Below are 19,530 nucleotides of genomic sequence, written 5' to 3' on the forward strand. Positions count from 1 at the left end.
GAACAGCAGGGTAATCACAAAGCAAAGAACTCTGATACACAAATGATAAAAAGAATCAAATATACCACTATATAAAATGAACAATTCACAAAGAAAGCAAGCAAGAGAGGAAGAAAAGAAAAAAGAAACTATAAAATAATTAGAAAGCAATTAAACAGATGGTGATAGTAAATCTCTCATCGTCAATAATTCCTTAAAATATAAATGGTTTAACATCTCCAATTAAAAAACACACAGTTGCTGAGTGGATAAGAAAACAAAACCCAACTACATGCTGCCTAAAACAGACTCGCTTAAGCTTTAAGGAAACTCATATGATGAAAGGGAAGGAGGGATGGAAGAGGATATTCTATGTAAATGGAAACCAAAAGAGACAAGGAGTAGCTATACTTCTATCAGACAAATAGACTTTAAGTCGAAAGTTGTAAGAATTGAACTTTAAGTTCAATTTCGACTTTAAATCAAAAGTTGTAAGAGAAAAAGAAGGTCATTATATAACGATAAAGGAATCGATTCATCAAGAGGACATAACAATTGTAAATATATACACACCCAATATGAGAGCATCAAAATATATTAAACAATTGTCACCAAATATGAAGGCTGAAATAGACAGCAATGCAATAATAGTAAAGGACTTCAGTACCCCACTTTCAACAATGGAAAGATCATCCATATAGAAAATCAACAAGACAATAATGGATTGAACTACCCTTTAGAGCAAATGGACCTAACAGATATATACAAAAGATTCCAACCAATGGCTTCACAATACATATTCTTCTCAAGTATCCATGCAACATTCTCCAGGATGGAGTATATGTTAGATCACAAAACAAGTCACAACAAATTTCAAAAGATTAAAATTATACCAACTATAGTTTCCAACCACTGTAGTATGAAACTAAAAATAACAGGAGTAAAGCTGGAAAGCTCACAATTATATAGAAAATAAGAAAAACACTTCTGAAGAACCAATGAGTCAAAAAAGAAATCAAAAGGGAAATCAAAAAATTCTTGAGACAAAAGAAATGGAAACACAGTGCACCAAAATTCATGGAATGCAGAAAAAGAAATTCTAGTAGGAAACTTGGTACTGATAAATGCCTACATTAAGAAAAAAGAAAAATCTAAAATAAAGAACCTAATTTTACACCTTAAGGATCTAGAAAAAGAACACAGTAAGCCCACAGTTGACAGAAGGAAGGAAATAATATAGATTAGAGCAGAAATGAATGAAACAAAGATTAGAAAGACACTTTTTTATTTTATTATTATTATATTTTTTGTGGTACGTGGGCCTCTCACTGTTGTGGCCTCTCCCGTTGCGGAGCACAGGCTCCGGACACGCAGGCTCAGCGGCCATGGCACACGGGCCCAGCCTCTCTGCGGCATGTGGGATCTTCCCAGACCGGGGCACGAACCCGTGTCCCTTGCATCGGCAGGCAGACTCTCAATCACTGCACCACCAGGGAAGCCCTAGAAAGACACTTTTAAAAAAAATCAACAAAACTAAGAGTTGGCTTTTTGAAAAGATAAAATTTACAAACCTTTAGCAAAACAAATTAATAAAAGAGTAGAGGGCTTCCCTGGTGGCGCAGTGGTTAAGAATCCGCCTGACATGGGCTTCCCTGGCGGCAAAGTGGTTGAGAGTCCGCCTGCCAATGCAGGGGACACGGGTTCGTGCCCCAGTCTGGGAGGATCCCACATGCCATGGAGCAGCTGGGCCTGTGACCCATGGCCGCTGAGCCTGCGCGTCTGGAGCCTGTGTTCCACAATGGGAGAGGCCACAGCAGTGAGAGGTCCGCATACCGCAAAAAAAAAAAAAAAAAATCTGCCTGACAATGCAGGGAACACAGGTTCAAGCCCTGGTCCAGGAAGATCCCACATGCTGTGGAGCAACTAAGCCCATGCACCACAACTACTGATCCCGCGTGGTACAACTACTGAAGCTCACGTGCCTAGAGCCCGCGCTCTGCAACAAAAGAAGCCAATGCAATGAGAAGCCCACACACCGCAACAAAGAGTAGCTCCCGCTTGCTGAAACTAGAGAAAGCCCACACGAAGCAACTAAGACCCAATGCAGCTGAAAATAAATAAACAAAATAAATTAATTTAAAAAAGAAAGAAAGAAAAGAGGAGACATGACTTAAATGAAATCATAAACAAAAGGGGAGACCACTCAAAACCGATACCACAGAAATATAAAGGATCATAAGGGTCAGTGAACAATTATACGATAACAAATTAGATAACTCAGAAAAAATGCATAAATTCCTAGAAACATACAGCTTACCAAGACTGAATCATGAAGTAATAGGAAGTCTGAACAGATGAATAATGAACATGGAGTTTACATCAGTAATCACAAATCTCCCAAAAAATAAAAGCCCAGGAGCAGGTGGCCTCACTGGTAAATTCTATCAACATTTAAAGAAAAATTAATACCAGTTCTTCTTCTGAAACTCTTCAAGAATACAGAAGATAACAAAACACTCTAAACTCATTTTATTAGGCTGGTGTTACCAGGATATCAAAAAGCACACAACACCACCACAGAAAAAGAAAATTACAGACCAATATCTTTGATGAATATAGATGCAAAACTCCTAAATAAGGTATCAGCAAACTGAATTCAACATACATTAAAAGGATCATACACCACAATCAAGTGGAATTTATTTCAGAGATGCCAGGATGGTTCAACATCTGCAAATCATTCAACATCATACACCCCATTAACAAGAGGAAGGATAAAAATCATATGATCATTTCAATAGATAAAGAAAAAGCATCTGACAAAATTCAACATCCATTTCTGATAAAAACTTTCAACAAAGTGGCTATAGATGGAACATACCTCAGCATAATAAAGGCCATATATGACAAATTCACAGCTAACATCATACTCAGTGGAAAAAAGCTGAAAGCTTTACCTCTAAGAACAGGAGCAACATAGGAGGCCCAACCTACCTCTTTTATTCAGCATTGTATTGGAAGTCCTAGCCAGAGCAATTAGACAATAAAGAAATAAAATAAAATAAAAGGAATCTAAATCAGAAAGGAAGAAGTAAAACCATTTCTATTTGCATAAGCATAATCTTATATACAGAATACCCTAAAGAGTAGTAGAACTAATAAACAAATGCAGTAAAGTTGCAGGATACAAAATCAATATACAAAAATTAATTGGTTTGTATACACTAATAACAAAGTCTCAAAAAGAGAAAAGTTTTTAATATTTTAAAAAAGTTTTTAAAAATACCATTTATAACTGCATTAGAGGAATTAAAATACTAAAGAACAAATTTAAACAAGGAGGTAGAAGACCTGTACACCTAAAACTACAAGGCTTTGATAATTTAGTACAATCCCTACCAAAATTCCAATGACATTTTTTACAGAAATAGAACAAAAAAACCTAAAATGTGTATGTAACAACAAAGACCCCAAACAGCCAAAGCAATCTTGAGAAATGCCAAAGCAATCTTGAGAAATAACAAAGCTAGAGACATCATGCTCCCTGATTTCAAACTATATTGCAATACTACACTCATCAAAATGACATTGTATTGGCATAAAGACAAACACAAATATCAGTGGGACAGAACAGAGTGCCCCAAAATAAACCCATGCATATACGGTCAATTAACTTACAACTAAGGAACCAAGAACACATCATGGGGAAAGGACACTCTCTTCAATAAATGGTGCTAGAAAAACTAAGCAGCCACAAGCAAAAGAATGAAACTGGACCACTTTCTTACACCATACACAAAAATCAACCCCAAATGGATTAAAAACTTGAATGTAAGACCTAAGACATGAAATTACTAGAAAAAATATAGGTGGTAAGCTTCTTGACACCAGTTGTGTCAATTAATTTTTTAAATTTGATATCAAAACGAAAAATCAATAAATGGCTTATGCACAGCAAAGGAAACCATCAACAAAATGAAAATAAAACCTACTAAATGGGAGAAAATATTTGCAAGCCATATATCTGGTAAGGATTTAATATCCAAAATATTAAGAACTCATATAACTTAATAGCAAAAAACCAAACAATCTGATTGAAAAATGGTCAGAGGATCTGAATAAACAATTTTCCACAGAAAACATTCAGATGGCCAACAGGTACATGAAAAGGCGCTGAACATCACTAACCATCATGGAAATGAAAATCCAAACCACATAGAGCTATCACCTCACACCTGTTAGAATGGCAAGAAATAAATGTTGGCGGGGGTGTGGAGAAAAGAAACCACCGTACACAGTAGGTGAGAATGTAAACTGATGTAGCCACTATATAAAACAGCATGGAAGTTTGTCAAAAAAAATTAAAACTACAATCTGATCCAGCAACTAAACTTCTGGGTATTTGTACAAAGGAAACAAAATCACTATTGTGAAAAGAAAGCTCCACTCCCCTGTATGCTGCAGCATTATATACAATAGCCAAGACATGGAAACAATTTATAAACCCATGTATCCATCAATGGATGAATGGAAAAAGAAAATGTGATACACACAGTGGAATATTCTTCAGCCACAAAAAGAAGTACATCTTGCCACTTGCAATAATATGGAAGGGCCTTGAGGGCATTTTGCTAAGTGAAATAAGTCAGTGAAAGACAAATACTGTATGATTCCACTTATATGTGGAGGAAGGAAGGAAGGAAGGGAGAAAGAAACAGAGAAAGAGAGAGAGAGAGAGAAAGGGAGGGCGGAGGAAGACAGAGAAAGAAGAAAGAAAGAAAGAAAGAAAGAAAGAAAGAAAGAAAGAGAGAGAGAGAGAGAGAAAGAAAGAGAAAGAAAGAAGAAAGAAAGAAAGAAAGAAAGAAAGAAAGGAGAGAAAGAAAGGCCTGAACTCACAGAGAACAGCCTAGAAGCAGTAGGTGGGCAAAATGGGTGATGGTGGTCAAAAGGTACAAAATTCTGAATGAAAACAGAAATCAACCACAGAAAGAAAAATGTGAAAAGAACAAACATGGGGAGACTAAACAATATGCTACTTAAAAATCAATGAGTCAATGATGAAATCAAAAAAGGAAGCAGAAAATACTTCGAGGCAAACAAAAATGATAACACAACCTTACAAAATCTATGGGATACAGCAAAACAGTGTTAAGAGAAAAGTACATAGGGATACAGGCCTTCATCAAGAAACAAGTAAAATCTCAAATAAACAACCTAACCTACCACCTAAAAGCATTAGAAAAAGAAGAACAAACAAAACCCAAAGTCAGCAGAAGACAAGAAATTATAAGATCAGAGATTGAATAAATAAAATAGATTTTTTAAAAAACCCAGAAAAGATCAATAAAACCAAGAGCTGTGTTTTTTGAAAAGATAAAATCGAAAAACCTCTAGCCAAGCACACCAAGAAGAAAAAAGAGAGGTCCCAAATAAAGAAAATAAGAAATGAAAGAGATGTAACAACCACCAATACGTCAGAAATACAAAAAATCATAGAGAATACTATGAAGAGCTGTATGCCAAAACACTGGACAACTTAGAAGAAATGTACATCTCTAAAAACATACAGTCTGCCAAAACTAAGTCAAGAAGAAACAGATAATTTGAACACACCAATCACTAGATGTGAAAGAGAATGTGTCATTTTAAAATTCTGTCAAACAAAAATCCAGGACCAAACTGCTTCACTGGAGATTCTAACAAACAAACAAAGAAGAACTCATAACAATCCTTCTCAAACTATTCTGAAAAAATGAAAGAGGCAGGAACACTTCCAAATTTATTCTATGAGGCTACCATCACCCAGATACCAAAACCAGACAAAGACATTACAAAAAAAGAAAATTATAAGCCAATATCTTTGATAAATTTAGATGCAAAAATCCTCAACAAAATATTAGCAAACCAAATCCAACATGACGTAAAAAGGATCATGCAAAATGATCAACTTGGATTCATTCCAGGGTCAGAAGGATGGTTCAACATACACAAATCAATCAATGTGGTATACCACATAAAAAAAAAGGAAAGGCAAAAACCACATGATCATCTCAATAGATGCAGAAAAAGTATTTGGCAAAATTCAACATTCATTTATGATAAAAACGTTCACCAAAGTAGGTATAGAGGGAGAGGGAACATATTTCAACATATTAAAGGCCATTTACAGCAAAACAACAGCCAACACAAAATGAACAGTTAAAAGCTGAAAGACTTCCCGCTAAATTCAGGAAAAAGACAAGGATTCTCACTCTTACCATTTCGATTCAACATAGTATTGACAGTCTTAGTCACAGCAATCAGATAAGAAAAGAAATAAAAGGTATCCAAATTGGAAGGAAAGAGATAAAACTGTCATTAATTGCAGAAGACATGATACTCAATATAGAGAAGCCTAAAAGTTGCGACATAAAAACTATTAGAACTAATGAATTCAGCAAGATAGCAGGATAAAAGACCAATATACACAAATTGGTTTCTTTACATTAATAATGATATATCAACAAGAAGAAGTAAAAAAACAATCTCATTTGAAATGCTGTAAAAAAATAAAATAAAATACTTAGGAAGAAACTTAACCAAGGAGATGAAGATCTATACATTGAAAACTATAAAACACTGATAAATGAAACTGAAGAAGATTCAATGATGAAATGGAATGCCCATGGATTGGAAGAATTAATATAATTAAAATGGCCAAACTACCCATTACATCTACAGATTTAATGCAATTCCTGTCCAAATACCTATGACATTATTCACAGAGCTAGAACAAATATTCCTAAAATTTATATGGAACCACAAAAGACCCCAAATTGCCAAAGCAATCTTGAGACAGAAGAACAGAGCTGGAAATATCATGCTCCCTGACATCAGACTATATTACAGAACTATAGTAATTAAAACTGCATGGTACTGGAATGAAAACAAATATATAGCTCAATGGTACAAAATAGAGAGCCCATAAATAAACCCATGCACCTACAGACAATCTTTGACAGAGGAGGCAAGTATATAAGATGGAGAAAAGACAGTTTCTTCAACAAGTAGTGATGGGAAAGCTGGATAGCTGTGGGTAAATCAGTGAAATTAGAACACTCCCTCACACCATATACAAGAATAAACCCAAAATGATTTAAACACCTAAATATAAGACAAGACACCATAAAAATCCTAGAAGAGAACATAGGCAAAACATTCTAGGACATACATTGAAGCAATATTTTCTTAGATCAATATTCAAAAACAAAAGAAATAAAAGCAAAAATTAAAAATGGGACCTAATTAAACTTAAAAGCTTTTGCACATCAAAGGAAACCATCAACGAAACAAAAAGACAACGTATCGAATGGGAGAATAATATCTGCAAATGATGCTACTAACAAGGAGTTAATATCTAAAATATACAAGCAGGTCATGGAACTCAGTATTAAAAAAAAAAAATCCAATTAAAAAATGGGCAGAAGACCTAAGTAGACATTTCTCCAAAGAAAATGTGCAACATCACTAATTATTAGAGAAATGTAAATCAAAACCACAATGAAGTATCACCTCACACCTGTCAGAATGACTATCATCATGAAGTCCACAAATAATACATGTTGGAGAGGGTATGGAAAAAAGGGAACCCTCCTACATTGTTGGTGGGTATGTAAATTGGTGCAGCCACTATGGAAAACAATATGGATATGCCTTAAAAAACTAAAAATAGAGCTACCATATGATCCAGCAATCCCCTCCTGGGCATATATCCAGAAAAGACAAAAATTCTAATTCAAAAAGATACACGAACCTCAATGTTCACAGCAGCACTATTAACAATAGGCAAGGCATGGAAATGACCCAAGTGCCCATCAGTAGACGGTTGGCTTAAGAAGATGTGGCATACACACACACAAACACACACACACACATATGTATGTAGGTATATGTGTGTGTGTATATATATATTAAATATATATATATACACACTCACATACACACACAATGGAATATTACTCAGCCATAAAAAAGAATGACATAATGCCATTTACAGCAACATGAATGGACTTAGAGATTATTATACTTAGTGAAGTAAGTCAGACAAAGACAAATACTATAGGATATCACTTTTATGTGGAATCTAAAAAAAAAAAAGAATCTATATACAAAACAGAAACAGACTCACAGATATAGAAAGCAAACTTATGGTTACCAGAGGGGAGGGACTAATTAGGGGTATGGGATTAACAGATTCAAACTACTATACATAAAATAGATAAGCAACAAGGTTTTACTGTATATCTCGGAATTATATTCAGTATCTTGTAATAACCTATAATGGGATATAATCAGAAAAAATAACTGAATCATTATGCTGTACACTTGAAACTAACACACTATTGTAAATCAACCATAATTTATTTATTATATATTTATTTATTAAACACACACATACACACATATGTATGTAGGTATATGTGTGTGTATATATATATATTAAATATATATATATACACACTCACATACACACACAATGGAATATAACTAATAAATAAATATATATTTTTTAAAATACAAATTATAGTTATGAAGTAAAGAATTCATGGGAATTTAATGTACAGAATGATAAATACAGTTAATAATACCATAATGTATATTTGAAACTTGCTAGAAGAATAAATCTTAAAAGGTCTGACCACAAAAAATAAAGATTGTAACTACGTGTGGTGATGGATTTTAAGTAGAAGTATCGTAGTGATCATTTTAGTTTTATTATTCTAGTATCTTAAATTTATTAAGAATGCTTTTCCATTCCATGATTACATAAAATTTATGGGCACAAATAATCTATGCTAATAATCTATTCTATTCACTATTTTGTTTAATAATAAAAAACTCAGAATGTTGGAGGGAAATATCAAAAAGTATCACTACTGTAATTAGTGATATAGGTCACAAATATATAGTGAAAACATTATCCCAAACACACCAACATAGAATAAATATTTCCCTCTCAAAGGAATACAATAGATTCTAATAGTCAGATGATATTACAAACTTTGAAACTTTTAATACTGTAAATAAATATTAATATACAGATATTATTATAGCTGTAGCCTACAATCAACATTTTGGTTATTTAATGGAATTTCTACACTTTAGTCATGTGCATGCATGAACACACACACTTGTGGACACCATAAACAAAAATTTAATAATCAACTCTAGTAATCAGTTACCTTGGCAATAATAACTTCTTTCTTCAGAATCTTCATAGCATAGTATTTTCCACTTGCTTTCTCTCGAACCAAAATAACTTTCCCAAAAGTGCCTTTACCTAGTAGTTTCAAATAGTCAAAATCATTCATTGTCTGAAAAATACAAATGAAAATACATAATATAAAACATTTGATACAAGTTATTTGTAAACTTATATGTATATATTTGCATTATCTACTCAAAATCAAATTTTACCAACTTCTAAGCACACTTAAATGATGAAGAATCAGAATAGCATTGGCTTTCTCATCACCAATCATGGATGCTGGAAATAATTTAAGCAATTCTCAGATAATGGAGACAATAATTTTAAACGTAGAATCGCACAACTACTCAAATTGTTAGTAAGGGCAAAGGGAAAATAAAATCATTTTCACTCACTTCCAAGAACTCAAGTTTCTAAGGATTTAGTAGTGCCACTATTCCCGGACAATGTGACAATCAAAAATGTCCTCCACAAACATTTCCAAATATATCTAAGAGAAAAGGATCGAAGGGAGTGTTTGAGAATGTACTATAACATAATAAGGATGGACTCCAAGAAAGAGAAAGATACATGTATAAGAAATGTAGAAAACAATTCTGGAGCCCAGTGCAAAGAAACAGAAGAGCAACAACAGTATATCTTCTGAGGAAGCAACTGGTCCAATGCAGAAGGAGTCATGGAACTCTAAGAATGTCTTTAATCTGCCTGTTTTCAGTTTCATTTCTCATTCTCATTTCTAAGTAGTAGGTGATTGCCAGGATTTTGCCAAGCGCAATTACTATTGCTCCCCATAGCCCCCTCTATGAATGCTTTTCCTACTCTATTTATCCAAAAACATCCAAAATTTTGAAAATGTTTCTCCACTAATGTCCTTCCCTCATACAGCTTTTCATTTTTATGGACTTGTCCCTTTTAAAAATTCCTATGCTATTATTTTAATAGGCTTTTAGATGAAAGATGAGGTATGCTCAGTTTATCATTTTAAACTTAAATTCAGTTCAGAGGGATTTAAAAATAACAATTTAAGGATCTGGGGTTTTATCCTAACAACAATCAGAAGTTATTGAAGATTTTTGTGCCTTTTTAGAAGTATTTCTTTCCTCTTTACCACCCATTTAAAGTAAATGTCAGAAATGTCTCAAACCGATGACCTCAGCTTCTACCTTAAGAAACTAGAAAAAAGCAAATTAAACCCAAAAGAATGAGAAGAAAAAAATAATAAAGATCAGGGCAGAAATCAATTAGGGACTTCCCCGGTGGTCCAGTGGTTAAGAATGCATGCTTCCATCGCAGGGGGTACAGGTTTGATCCCTGGTCAAGGAAGTGGATTCCTACATGCTGTGTGCATGGCACAATGTAGCCAAAAAAAAAAAAAAAAAGAAGAAGAAGAAAGAAAGAAAAGAAAAAAGAAATCAATTAAATTTTAAGAAGAAAGAAAAGAAGAGGAGGTCATGATGGCAGAGGAGTAGGAGGACATGGAGTTCATCTCTCCCTATAAATGTATCAAGAATACATCTACAGGGCTTCCCTGGTGGCGTAGTGGTTGACAGTCCGCCTGCCGATGCAGGGGACATGGGTTCGTGCCCCGGTCTGGGAGGATCCCACATGCCACGAAGCGGCTGGGCCCATGAGCCATGGTCACTGAGCCTGCGCGTCCGGAGCCTGTGCTCCACAACGGGAGAGGCCACAACAGTGAGAGGCTCACATACTGCAAAAAAAAAAAAAAAAAAGAATACATCTACAAATGGAACAATTCTCATAGAGCACAGGCTGAAAGTTAGCAGAGGACCTTGGTCACCTTAAAGGACAAGAAATCCCCACGTAACTGGGGAGGATGAAACAAAGAAGAAGCAAAAAAGAAGAGAAGAGATTGCCACATCTTGGGAAGCCCCTCACCAGCAGGGAGATCAGCTGGCACAGAAGGGGAGTTTCGGGGACTATTGGAAGAGAGTGCAGCACCCGGTCTGTGGCAGGCAGGACAGAGTGAGAACTACACAGATGGTCTGTGCCACAGCCCTGTGTGCCCCAGCCTGAGACATGTGTCCCAGTGTGGAAAGGGGCTGGGTGCTGGAATATGGGGTTTGGGGAGCAAATCCGGGGAGAGGATTGCTGTTGGCTGTGAGGAGACAGCATGAGAAGACAGGAGTGAGGAAATCCACAACTGGGAATGCTTGTGGAGGAAACTCAGCATGCCATAGCAGGAAAGGGCCATTGTTGAGTGGCACAGAAGGGGAGGAGCTGCCATTGCAGCCTTTCTCCCCATGCACTGGCCCTTGCCTCCCTGGGCACTAAGAAGGGCCCCCACTGGGGCTGGCTCTCTCGCTGCCTCTGGCTTCCCTACGTGCCTCATCAACGCCAGGGAAGGCTCTCTTGCACCCGTGGTCGAACACTACGAAGAGCCACCACTGGGGCCAACTATATCATGCCCGCGGCCACCAGTTTTCCCAGGCACCCGTCGTCTCTAGGCGTCCTGTGACCCTGGCTGCTACACCGCTTCCGAGCACCCTCCTTGCCAGGGCAAACTCATATGCTCCAGGGCAGCCTCACAAGCAGACCCATGTGGGTGGCCCACAAGCAGAGGTGGGGTTGTAACCACAGCTAAGCCCCAGGGGACATCAACTAAGGAAGAAAAGCTGAAATCTCTCCTCGTAGCCATGCAAACTGTGAAATGACATCTCCAAGACTAGCCTTGTAAACTCAGAGCCTACAGAACATCTGAACAAACAAGCAGTGCTCCCACAGAAAACACAAGCCTAGCTTTAGCAGCTGTAGATTCTGTTGGCACATATACGTGTAGGTTGGGCCAGGCTAAGATGGAGCTTGCACCATAGCACAAACAGTGGGTCCAGATACATGATTACTGCAATCCTGGGACCTGACTTCAGTGGATCTCTATAAATTTAAGAAAACTGAGGGCTTCCCTGGTGGTGCAGTGGTTGGGAGTCCGCCTGCCAATGCAGGGGACATGAGTTCGGGCCCTGTTCAGGGAGGAGCCCACATGCCGCGGAGCAACTAAGCCCCTGGGCCACATCTACTGAGCCTGCACTCTAGAGCCCGTGTGCCACAACTACTGAGGCTGCGCTCTAGAGCCAGCAAGCCAGAACTACTGGGGTCCGCGCACCTAGAGCCCGTGCTCCGCAACGGGAGAAGCCACCGCAATGAGAAGCCCACACACGGCAAAGAAGAGTGGCCCCTGCTCGCCACAAGGAGACCCACACAGCAACGGGGACCCAACGCAGCCAAAAATAAATACATAAAATAAATATTAAAAAAAAAAAAGAAAAGAAAACTGAAATCATATCAAGCATCTTTTCCAACCACAATGCTATGGGATTAGATATCAATTACAGGAAAAAAAAACCTGTAGAAACCACAAACACATGGAGGCTAAACAATACGTTACTAAATAACCAATGGACCACTGAAGAAATCAAAGAGGAAATAAAAACATACCTAGAGACAAACGATAATGAAAGAATGATGATCCAAAACCTATGTGATGCAGCAAAAGCAGTTCTAAGAGGGAATTTTATAGCGATACAATCTTAACTCAGGAAACAAGAGAAATCTCAAGTAAACAATCTACCTTTACACCTAACACAACTTGACAAAAATAACAAACAAAACCTAAAGTTAGTAGAAGGAAAGAAATCATAAATATCAGAGCAGAAATAAATGAAATAGAGACAAAGAAAACAAAAGCAAAGATCAATGAAACTAAAAGCTGGTTCTTTGAGATTAACAAAAATGATAAACCTTTAGCCAGACTCATCAGGAAAAAAGGGAGAGGACTCAAATCAATAAAATCAGAAATGAAAAAGGAGAAGTTACAAAGGACACCACAGAAATACAAAGGATCATAAGAGACTACTACAAGCAACTCTAAGCCAATAAAATGGATAATCTAGAAGCAATAGACAAATTCTTAGAAAGGTACAATCTCCTAAGACTGAAACAGAAAGAAATAGAAAACATGAACAGACTAATCACAAGTACTGAAATTGAAACTGTGATTAAAAAACTTCCAACAAACAAAGGTCCAGGACCAGATGGCTTCACAGGTGAATTCTATCAAATATTTAGAGAAGAGTTAACACTTCTCCTGAAACTATTCCAAACAATTGAAGAGAAAAGAACCCTCCCAAACTTGCTCAACAATGCCACCATCACCCTGATACCAAAACCAGACAAAGATAACACAAAAAAAGAAAATTACAGTCCAATATCACTGATGAACATAGACACAAAAATCTTCAACAAAATATTAGCAAATCAAATTCAACAACACATTCAAAGGATCATAAAGATGGAAGACTATGAGGACATGGAGTTTGCATATTCTCACAACTAGGGCACCTACCACGTGGGGGACCACAGAAACCTAAGGGGACAGGAGGAACACCAGAGCAACAGAGTAAGACGTGGGGGGGGGAGGGAGGAGGGAGGAGAAATGGAGGCAGGATGGAACTGGAGGCTTGGAGGGGCGGCTGGGGGAGGGAAGGGGTTCCCACTTTTGGGAAGCCCACCCACAGTGAGGGGATCAACAGGGATGGTGAAAGACCATCGGGAGAACAAAGGATTGGAAGGGAATGCGGCCAGTGTTTCCCCTGCCCACTTGGGCCCCAGAAAGCCTGCTGAGGTCCTAATCATCTGATCCTGTGGCTCCCTTCAGCCATGCTGAGCATAAGTCCTGCACCCACCCAGAACCTTACCTCTGCACTTCACACTCCAAGACCCCCTCTGAACAAGTTGGGCGTAAACCCTGCCCCCGCACCTCCACCCAGCGCCTTACCTCTGAACTCTGCACTCCGAGGCCCTCTCCAGCAGCGCTGAATATTCAGGTTGCATGGGTCCTGAGCCTAAGTCCCGCCCCCTGCCTAAACATCGCTCTCAACTAAGCCGTGCCCCACCCCCATAGCCAAGGCCTTTTCCAGCATTTTTTTTTTCTTTTTAAGGTTGTGGTTCCATTTTATTTTGTTGTTTCATTTTAATTTTTATTTTTTCAAATAAATTTTCAAATTTTTCTAATTTTATTTTATTCTTTACACATTGTTATTGTTCTACCCATTTTGGATTGATCCCACCCACCTGTTTTTTCTGTTGTGGTTCTGTTTTGCCTTGTTTTTGTTGTTTCACTTATATTTTTCTTTTTCCTAATATATTTTTTTCTAATTTTATTTTATTTTTTATTGTTTGTTTTTGTATTGCTCCTTTTTTTGAATTTTATTTATTTTTTTCTAAGCAGGTTCATATTAGTTATCTATTTTATACATGTTAGAGTATATGACAATCCCAATCTTCCAATTCATCGCCCCCCACCCCGCCCCAACCAGCTGCTTTCCCCTTTGGTGTCCATAACGTTTGTTCTCTACATCAGTCTCTCTATTTGGTCCTTTTTTTCCTTCTTCTTCTCTTTTCCCACACCAGGTGGTTTGAGGGATCTTGCTTCCCAGGCCGGGGATTGGGTCTGAGTTCCGGTGCAGTGTGCCCCAAGCCCAAACCACGAGATTAATAGAGAACCTCAAACCACAGGAAATATTAATCAGAGTGAGGTCTCCCAGAAATCCTCATCTCAACACCAAGACCCGGCTCTAAACAAATGCCTGTAAACTCCAGTGCTTGGTGCCTTGGGCCAAAAAACCAGTAAGATGAGAACACAGCACCACCCAACAAAAAAACAATAAGACAACAAAAAAATATGTTACAGACGAAGGAACAAGGTAAAAACCTACAAGACCAAATAAATGAAGAGAAAATAGGCAAGTAATATGAAAAAGAATTCAGAGTAATGATAATAAAGATGATCCAAAATCTCAAAAATAGAATGGAGGCATGGATCAAGGAAATACAAGATATGGTTAACAAACACCAGGTAGAAGTAAAAAACAAACAGTTGAAGAACAACACAATAACTGAAATGAAAAATACACTAAAAGGAATCAATAGCAGAATAACTGACGCAGAAGAAGGAATAAATGAGCTGGCAGACAGAATGGTGGAAATAACTTCCAAGGAGCAGAATAAAGAAAAGAGACTGAAAAGAACTGAGGACAGTCTCAGAGACGTCTGGGACAACATTAAGTGCACCAACATTCGAATTGTAGGGGTCCCAGAAGAAGAACGGAAAGAGAAAGGGTCTGAGAAAATATCTGAAGAAATTAGAGTTGAAAACCTCCCTAACATGGGAAAGGAATTAGTCAATCAAGTTCAGGAAGCGCAGAGAGCCCCATACTAGATAAACACTAGGAGAAACACGGCAAGACACATATTAATCAAACTAACAACAACTAAATTCAAAGAAAAAATATTAAAAACAGTAAGGAAAAAGCAACAAATAACATACAAGGGAATCCCTATAAGGTTATCTATCAGCTGATTTTTCAGCAGAAACTCTGCAGGTCTGAAGGGAGTGGCAGGATATATTTAAAGGGATGAAAGGGAAAAACCTACAAGCAAGATTACTCTACCCAGCAAGGATCTCATTCAGATTCGATGGAGAAATCAAAAGCTTTACAGACAAGCAAAAGGTAAGATAATTCAGCACCACCAAACCAGCTTTACGACAAATGCTAAAGCAAATTCTCTAGGCAGGAAATGCAAAAGAAGAAAAATACCCCAAAAAACAAACCCCAAACAATTAAGAAAATGGTAATAGGAACATACATATCGATAATTGCCTTGAATGTAAACGGATTAAATGCTCCAAGCAAAAGACACAGACTGGCTGAATGGATACAAAAACAGGACCCATATATGCTATCTAAAAGAGACCCTTTTCAGACCTAAAGACACATACAGACTGAAAGTGAGGAGACAGAAAAAGATATTCCATGCAAAAGGAAATCATAAGAAAGCTGGAGAAGCAATACTCATATCTGATAAAATAGACTTTAAAATAAAGACTGTTACAAGACATAAGGAAGGACACTACATATCAATCAAGTGATCAATCTAAGAAGAAAACATAAAAATTATAAATACTTATGTACTCAACACGGGAGCAACGCTATAAGGCAAATGCTAACAGCCAAAAAAGGGGAAAAAGACAGTAACACATTATACTCAGAGACTTTAACACCCCACTAACAGCAAAGGACACATCATCCAGCACAAAAATAAATAAGGAAACACAAACTTTAAATCTCACCAGAGACCAGATAGACTTAATTGATATTTAAAGTACATTCCACCCAAAAGCAGCAGAATACACTATCTTCTCAAGTGCACATGGAAGATTCTCCAGGATAGATCACATCTTGGGTAAGAAATCAAGCACTGGAAAATTTTTACCAATTGAAATCGTGTCAGACATCTTTTCCAACCACAACGCTATGAGATTAGAAATCAAGTAGAGGAAAAAAACTAAAAAACGCAAACACATGGAGGCAAAGCACTGCAATGCTAAAAACCCAAGAGATCATTGAAGAAAGCAAAGAGGAAATAAAAAAATACCTAGAGACAAAGGACAATGAAAACATGATGACACAAAACCTACAGAACTCAGAAAAAGCAGATCTAAGAAGGAAGCTTATAGCAATTCAAACTCACCTCAAAAAACAAAAAAAAATCTCAAATAAATAATCTAATCTTACACCTAAAGCAACTAGAGAAAGAAGAACAAGGAAAGCACAGAGTTAGTAGAAGGAAAGAAATCATACAGATCAGAGCAGAAATAAATGAAATAGAAATGAAGAAAACGATAGCAAAGATCAATAAAAACAAAAGTTGGTTCCTTGAGAAGATTAAAAAAAAATTGATAAACCTTTAGCCAGACTCATCAAGAAAAAAGTGAGTGGACTCAAATCTTTAAAATTAGAAATGAAAAAGAAGAAATTACAACTGACACTGCAGAAATACAAAGGATCATAAGAGACTACTACAAGCAACTCTATGCAAATAAAATGGACAACCTGGAAGAAATGGACAAATTATTGGAAAGGTACAACATTCCAAGACTGAACCAGGAAGAAATAGAAAATATAAACAGACCAATCACAAGTAATGAAATTGAAACTGTGATTAAAAATCTTCCAACAAACAAAACTGCAGGACCAGATGGTTTCATAGGTGAATTCCATGAAACATTGAAAGAAGAGCTAACAACTATCCTTCTGAAACTATTCCAAAAAATTGCAGAGGAAGGAACACTCCCAAACTCGTTCAATGAATCCACCATCACCCTGATACCAAAACCAGAAAAAGATATCACAAAAAAAGAAAATTATGGACCAGTATCACTGATGAACATAGAAGCAAAACTCCTCAACAAAACACTAGCAAACAGAATCCAACAACACATTCAAGGGTCATGCAACATGATCAAGAGGGTTTTATCCCAGGGATGCAACGATTCTTCAATAAACGCAAATCAATCAATGTGATACACCATATTAACAAATTAAAGGAAAACCATATAATTATCAATGGATGCAGAACAACCTTTTGACAAATTTCAACAACCATTTAACATAAAAATCTCCAGAAAGTGAGTGTACAAAGAACCTACCTCAACATAATAAAGGCCATATAACAAATACACAGCAAACATCATTCTCAATGGTGAAAAACTGAAAGCATATCCTCTAAGGTCACGAAAAAAACAAGGATGTCCACTCTCACCACTATTATTCAACATAGTATTGGAAGTCCTAGACACAGCAATCAGAGGAGAAAAAGAAATAAAAGGAAGACAAATTGGAAATGAAGAAGTAAAACTGTCACTGTTTGCAGATGACACGATACTTTACATAGAAAATCCTAAAGATGCCACCAGAAAACTAGCAGAGCTAATCAGTGAATTGGGTAAAGGTGCAGGATACAAAAGTAATGCACAGAAATCTCTTGTATTTGTATACACTAAGAACAAAAGATCAGAAAAACAAATTAAGGAAACAATCACATTTACCATTGCAACAAAAGAATAGAATACCTAAGGAGGCAAAAGACCTGTACTCTGAAAACTATAAAACACTTATGAAAGAAATCAAAGATGGCACAAACAAATGGAGAGATAAACCATGCTCCTCGATTGGAAGAATCAATATTATGATAAGGACTATACTACCAAAAGGAATCTACAGGTTCAGTGCAATTTCCATCAAATTACCAAGGGCATTTTTCACAGAATTAGAACAAAATATTTTACAATTTGTATGGAAACACAAAAGACCCTGAATAGCCAAAGCAATCTTGAGAAAGAGACACGGAGCTGAAGGAATCAGGCTCCCTGACTTCAGACTATACTACAAAGCCACAGTAAACAAGACAGTATGGTACTAGCACAAAAACAGAAATAAAGATCAATGGTACAGGATAGAAAGCCCAGAGATAAACCCACACACATATGGTCACCTAATCTATGACAAAGCAGGCAAGAATATAAGATGGAGAGAAAACATCCTCTTCAATAAATGGTGCTGGGAAAACTGTACAACTACATATGAAAGAATGAAATCAGAGCACTGCCTAACACCATGCACAAAAATAAACTTAAAATGGATTAAAGACCTAAATGTAAGACTGGACACTATAAAATTATTGGAGGAAAACATAGGCAGAACACTTTCTGACATAAATCACAGCAACATCTTTTATGACCCACCTCTTAGAGTAATGAAAATAAAAACAAAAATAAGCAAATGTGACCCAATTAAACATAAAAGCTTTTGCACAGCAAAGGAAACAATAGACAAGACGAAAAGACAACCCTCAGATTGTGAGAAAATATTTGCAAAAGAAGCAACAGACAAGTGCTTAATCTCCAAAATATAAAAACAGCTCATGTAGCTCAACAGACATTTCACCAAAGAAGACACACAGATGCCCAAGAGGCACACAAAAAGATGCTCAACAGCACTAATCATTAGAGAAATGCAAATCAACATCACAATGAGGTATCACTTCACACCAGTTCAGAATAGCCATCATCAAAACATCTACAAACAATAAATGCTGGAGAGGGTGTGGAGAAAAAGGAACACTCTTGCACTGTTGGTGGGAATGTAAATTGATATGGCCACTGTGGAGAATGGTATGGTGGTTCCTTAAAAAACTAAAAATAGAGCTAGCATATAACCCAGCAATCCCACTACTGGGCATATACCCAGAGAAAACCATAATTCAAAAAGTCACAGGGACTTACTTGGTGGCGCAGTGGTTAAGAATCCACCTGCCAATGCAGGGGACACAGGCTCGATCCCTGGTCTGGGAAGATCCCATGTGCTGTGGAGCACTAAGCCTGTGTAGCACAACTACTGAAGCATGCACACCTAGAGCTCATGCTCTGCAACATAAGAAGCCACCGC

General features: G+C 37.0%; 1 protein-coding gene across 4 annotated transcripts in view; it reads right to left on the reverse strand.

Annotated features, from left to right (window-relative positions):
- AKT3 (AKT serine/threonine kinase 3) overlaps positions 1–19,530 on the reverse strand; it is a 379,096-nt gene that overhangs the window by 137,540 nt on the left and 222,026 nt on the right. For all 4 annotated transcript variants that reach the window (XM_081216479.1, XM_081216481.1, XM_081216480.1 and 1 more), the window contains exon 5: positions 9,201–9,332. In XM_081216479.1, the coding sequence (XP_081072605.1) occupies positions 9,201–9,332 (132 nt within the window). The remainder of the gene's footprint in view (positions 1–9,200; positions 9,333–19,530) is intronic.

Source organism: Mesoplodon bidens, assembly GCF_964165515.1.
Source record: "Mesoplodon bidens genome assembly, chromosome: 2".
Lineage (NCBI taxonomy): Eukaryota > Metazoa > Chordata > Mammalia > Artiodactyla > Ziphiidae > Mesoplodon > Mesoplodon bidens.